This window comes from Coloeus monedula (genome assembly GCF_965178545.1).
Source record: "Coloeus monedula genome assembly, chromosome: 13".
Lineage (NCBI taxonomy): Eukaryota > Metazoa > Chordata > Aves > Passeriformes > Corvidae > Coloeus > Coloeus monedula.
In genome coordinates this window covers 19,173,131-19,179,130 of record NC_138793.1, presented here as the reverse complement: position 1 = coordinate 19,179,130, position 6,000 = coordinate 19,173,131, and the positions used below count along the sequence as shown (strand labels likewise).

The 6,000-nt window shown below is 49.5% G+C and overlaps 1 protein-coding gene across 1 annotated transcript in view; it reads left to right on the top strand.

Annotated features, from left to right (window-relative positions):
- Nucleotides 1-6,000, top strand: part of SLC7A5 (solute carrier family 7 member 5) — a gene marked incomplete at its 5' end in the record, with an annotated part of 29,359 nt that continues 23,359 nt past the window's right edge. The window contains one exon of the mRNA XM_082289822.1: nucleotides 1-583. Coding sequence (XP_082145948.1) covers nucleotides 1-583 — 583 coding nt within the window. The remainder of the gene's footprint in view (nucleotides 584-6,000) is intronic.

Below are 6,000 nucleotides of genomic sequence, written 5' to 3'. Positions count from 1 at the left end.
ATGTCTGCCAGCGGAGGCAGCTCCCCCGGCAATGCCGTGAAGAAGCGGAGCCCCGCCGGCTCGGCCGCCTCGCTGGCGCAGGAAGATGAGAAGCAGGCGATGGAGAAGATGCTGGAAGGGGCGCAGGAAAACGGCTGTGCCCGCTCGCCATCGCCCTGCGGCTCGGCGGAGGGGGTAACCCTGCAGCGGAACATCACCCTGCTGAACGGCGTGGCCATCATCGTGGGCACCATCATCGGCTCCGGCATCTTCGTCACCCCCACGGGCGTGCTGCGGGAGGCCGGCTCGCCGGGGCTGTCACTCGTGGTCTGGGCCGTGTGCGGCGCCTTCTCCATCGTGGGCGCGCTGTGCTACGCCGAGCTCGGCACCACCATCACCAAGTCCGGCGGAGACTACGCCTATATGCTGGAGGTGTACGGCTCCCTGCCCGCCTTCCTGAAGCTCTGGATAGAGCTGCTCATCATCCGGCCCTCCTCGCAGTACATCGTGGCTCTGGTGTTCGCCACGTACCTGCTCAAGCCCATCTTCCCCACGTGCCCCGTGCCCGATGAGGCTGCCAAGCTGGTGGCCTGTCTGTGTGTCCGTAAGTAGCCGCTCGTGGCATTCAGCTGACAGGGGATGGGTTAGATGGGATATTGGAAGGAAATTCCTCCCTGTGAGGGTAGGGAGGGCCTGGCACATGTTTCTCTGAGGAGCTGTGGCTGCCCCTGCATCCCTGGAAGTGTCCAGCTTGGCCAGGGCTTGGAGCATCCTGGTCTAGTGGAAGGTGACCCTGCCCCATGGAACGGGATGGGCTTTAAATTCCCTTCCTACCCAAGTCATTCCGTGATTCGATGACCCGCTGCAGGTTCCTGCTGCCCTGCTCCACGTGGTTCCTCATTCACCATCACCTCCCCAGCAGATCTGCACCATCTCTCCTGTGATACTGTGGCTGCATGCTGCCTCCATTTTTTTGGCTGTTTTGAATAGCCACAGCAGAAAATATGGCCCCATCCGTATAAAATTGAGCAAAAAATTCCCCAAATGCCAGCTGTGAGCTAGTGAGGCTCTCTGATTCCCGACAGCGCAGCGAGCAGCGTGTGATAAACACAGCGTGCTTTTTTTCCTGGGAGCTGGGATAGGATTTCTTGTGCTCTCCATCAGGACTGTGCCCGGGCAGGGTAAAAGCCCCTTGTGCCGAGGCTCTGCAGGGCCGGGATGGGCGTTGATGTGCGGGTTTGGGCGAGGGGGACAATTATCTCTCACCAGCAGCCGGTGCTGAACACGCCCCTGAGCTGCTTTCAGCACCACTTGCGAGAGGAGATATTTCCCGGCCGTGTGTGCACTGACACCGAGCTCAAAACCTGCTTTGGTGGGGTTTCTTTTCGCTAGCAACCCTTCTGTCTCTGAAGCGTTGCCGTGCAGACCAGTTCAGTCACGGTGGGATGAATTCAGGACCAGGGGTGCCAACCTGGGCACACAGAGCCCTGCCAGGGCACACAGCTCCTGCTGCAGCTTTTATCACCTCTCTGGTATTTTGGGCTCTGCAGTTTTGTCACTCAAATCCTATTTTTCGTTCCTGTGGTGACTGCAAAGTCACCCCGTTGAAATTCTCAATCCTTTAAATACAGGTCCGTGTCCTGCCTTTCCCTCCTCATTTCCCGTTCAATCCGTTCTGCTCCGCTGGAATGTAATGCCTTTATAAAGATGTTCATTGGGAGAGGATATAATTTTGTGAAGGATTTATAAAGCATTTATTCACTGTGCAAAACCACAGCCAGGTGATCTCCATACTTCTGCATTTTGGGTGATGAAGAGGAGGCTGCTCGTTCGTGCTGCCCTTTCCCAGGGGATTGTGTGAGATTCCTTCCCTCTCTGAGGATCTCAGGCATCCCAAAGCTGCAGCACATGGTCGTTATGGGAAGATATATTGTCTGGAAATGTCTCATAGCCGACCTGACCCAGGCTTTGGGAGGTAAATTATATGGCTAATTATAGGATTGATAGCAGGCAGGGCAGTGGGTTGTGCTTTCTTCAGGCAAACACTGAAATTTCTCAGTCCCCGGCTGAATTTTTAGGAATATAAAGATACCTAGGCAGGCACGTGCATTTCCATCCAAGTTTCTTACAGCGTGGAGGGTGTTTATTAGGGAAATGCACTCATTTAACTAAGAAAGCTGTAACGTGGTCAGGGAATAGTGCTGCTCATGGGTGTCTTGCCTTTTGAAAATCTGATTTTCAAGCTTTCCTGCCAGTGTGCACTGTGGTTTCCTCAGGGGCACACAGGAGAGGGGCATGGATTCACGTGGCATTTGTGTTCCTTGCTGAAAAACCAAGGAATTGGGGCATAATTTAGGATTTTCAAAGTTTTGCTGTGCAAGCACAGATTGGAGCTGGCAAAGCCTTTGAGGACGTGTTCCTAGCTGTGACTTTTCATCTGCAGGATCATTCCCAAAACTGGTCTCTGTTCCCATTTTACTGATCAAAACCCAGTGCAAGGTTAAACAGACCTGCCCATGTTGGGATCTGGGCACTGATGGGGGATTTGCAGCATGAAACTCCTTGAAGCCAGGTCCCATTCCCATTTATCCTTCTCCAAGAAGTGTCTCCAGCCTTCCTTTGGTAGCAATTAGGAGTTTGCCTGCGGCAGAATTTGTTCTTGAACTTTTATCCTGAAATGCCAAGGCAAGAGTTTGGAGTTCTCCAGATTTGCATCATTCCCATGTGTTTCTCCTTTAAACTCTGCTCCCCCCTGCACCGCTGGGTCTTGCTTTGTTTATGCTTTGGGTTAAATTTGGGGTTGTCTCCTTTGCTCCAAGAGGTTTGTTCATCCTGCAGCGCCTTCAGCAAGGCAGCTCTCGGGAACTTTGATTTTTGGAACTTGGATTTTTGGAATCAGCTTTTCATCTCCCCGGTGCCAAAACCACACCGTGGCCCAGGAACAATAAATGAAGTAAATCTGCTCCAAGGGCTCAGGGAGTCACACAACACTTGTGGGGACTAACAAACAGCTTTGTTCAAACACTAACTGCCCTGGGTGAGACTTTATTCCTTTCAAAAGCTCTAGAGTAGAAAAAAATGACCTATTTGTGCATAGGCTGTAGCACATACATTGAGTTACCTCAGAATGGGGGAGAGCAGCTTGGGAAGCAGCAGAGTAATTTGGGACCTGGGGCTGGAATACAGTAGCCAAAATCCAGCCTTGCAGAACAGTCCCAGCTCTATTCCTTGCAAAGTTTGTATCTCCACACCAAATGCACTTGGCTGCACAGTTTTTTGTAGTAAGAGGAGGAATAACAAGTTATTTGTTTCCACTTTGCTGCTGTTGAACAGTTGAATAAATCATGTGTTGTTCAGTGTTTGCCACCATGAACTTCAGAGACGTAATTAATGCATTAAAAGAATCTAAATCACAGGCTTGAGTGAAAGGAAAAAATGGCTGGAAGAGGGAATTTAGTTGCCCTGAAAGGTGCTGAGGAAAACAAGGTGGGTGGTAAGGAGAATTTAACTACAAATAAGTATTTTCTGCTCTGGAGATTGTAATCTACACACAGTTGGTATGCAGGGCTTCTTTCATGGGCACCGGGAGTGCCTGTGGTGTTTGCCAAATAAAGGCTGGGAATCCACTACAGGGAAGTGTTCCTGGAGCAGGATGGGTCAGGCTGTTCATCCTTAGCCTGGCTCATTTTATGCTCCCCAAAGATTTGGCTGAAGGCTTTCCAGGCTGTAGGTTACTTGGGTGATTCAGAAACTGGAACATGTTTTTTACCTGTGAGATTGGATGCTTGGTACTTTAAAACTGATCAGTCAGAGCAGCAAATGCCAAGGGACAGCAAACACAAAATCCATCCAAGTGTTTGGAACGCAAGGATTGAAAATTCGGGAAGCAGAGTTTGTGCATTTGCGTGAAAATCCAGCAATAATTTGAATTCTCTCACTTCTGATCTCATCTAAACTAGTTTTCCCCTCCTATAGTGGGTGGAGGGACAGTTATTAGATCTTGAATTTGCATATTTGAAGGTCTGTATTACAATGTCAGTATTGGACGTGGCAAAGAATTAAACCGTGGATTCCGTGCTCTGTCTCAGGTGTGAGGGGATCAGGCTGTCTTTCCCATCCTGCTACCAGGATGTGAACATTTCTTCAATTCAAACTGATAAACCCTAACAAAAATCATTAAAACTCACCAATGCACCGTGTGTGTTCCAGAGTGGGCTCAGGGATGGAAAGGGTTAAACTGATCTGTTAAAGATACCCTGGCTATTCCTCATTTCCCCCTGGTAATTTGCAGATTTCCTGCTTGCACAGAGGCACCTTCCCAGCTGTTTGGGCTGTGGCACAGTAAATTGGATCAGGGAGACAAGGGATGAAGCTGCTCCCAGCTCTGAGCTGGTTCTTGGTGTTCCACAAGTGCCTGAGCTGTTCATCCCACACATCCTCACAGCCCGAGTGCCCCACACAGCTTCCAGAATTCCCTGATTTCCTGACAGTAAGATCTGCTCTGCAGTGGAAAACTGGGATTGGGCTCGATAATCCCTGTGGATCCCTTCCAGCAGAATATTCTGTTGTGTATCATTTTATTCTTGCTCTTCAGTGTCAAGTCAGCAGTTTCAGTTTGCTTCTGAATTCTTGTCTCACTTGTTAATTGGGTATGCAAATCTGGCACTAATCACCCCAGCCCAGCAATATTTGCTGCTTCCAAAGCCAGAGAATTTTTAATCTTCCTCAAAATTTATCTGAACTTTCTTCACTGCTTCTGAACTCTGCTGTTGGGCACTCCTGCAGGCATGGAATTCCAGGGGAATGCTGATGAATTCCTCATTTGTCTCTCTTGTTTTGAGCAGCTGGAGAGTGGAAGAGTGAGCAGCAGCCAGGGCAGAGCTGAGCCAGGTCTAAGAGCCCTTGTCCTGTGGAAGTGCCTGACACTCCTCTGAGGAACCTGGGAGTCAGGAGAAGGAATCCAGCCCAGGGTAGCTGCCAAGTTCTCTGGAAGGGAATATCCAGTGGCAGCATTCCACCCAGGAATCACGGATTCCGTGGGAAGCAGGAATGTCTTTATTTGACATTAAGGTTTTGCTTCCAAGCTTGCCAGGCTCGGCTCTTTGTCCAGGTGTGTGCAGGGCAGAGGAGGTGGATTTTCACCTCATCAGGTGTTAACTGGTGAAAAGTAACCCCAAAACACACCCAGGGCCTGTCTGTCTGAGATGGGTTCATGCTGCAGCATTGCTGCTTTTAATTCATCAGTCGGGACAAGCTGGGTGTGAAGCTTTGAAGATTTATTGTTTCTCCTCCAGAAAGGGGGGATTAAGAGACTAAAGCTCCATCAGCAAATTGCCCTCGTTGGAGTGGAGTGGAAGGAAGGGGTCTGTGGAATCCCTGCTGGATGGCAGGGCCTGCAAGGCTGAGGTTGCTTTTTTAATCTGTGTTTAATTAGAGCAGCATTAATGAAAACAGGCTCTGACACTCGCAGGACTCTCCAGAAATCAATGAGGGCTTGGAGGGCTCTTGAAACACACAGTGAGCAGCCACTGCAATTCCAGCACCCCTCTCCTGGCTCTCACAACAATTATCCCATTAAATGTTCCTGTGTTTGGATGATTTATGTTATCACTGAGATCATTCAGAGCCTTTCTCCTCTGGCATGAACAAATTGGGAAGGTTTGTGTGGAAAACCCCTCCAGGGTCAGCCTCATTCAAAGCAGCATCACTTGTTTGGAGTATTCCAAGAGTCTCATAGTCCCAAGGTCCAGAGATGGCCAATCCAAAGGGTGGGAAAGCCACTTTTTCCAGCCAGGATGCAGAGCTGAATTCTGTGCACATAAAATACCAGCAAGTGCTGCTCAGTGTTGGGAAGGTGAGGTGAGCATGGAGGAGATGTTTAGCTTGGGATGGGTAATTTGCTGGGAATGGAAGAAATAGGGAGAAAGAGCTTTTCCATATCTTTTCTCTCTATATTTTGTTTGTCTTCCTGTTGTAAAATGTCCTGTTTGTGGAACTGCTGTGTCATGTCCTCTGGAAACC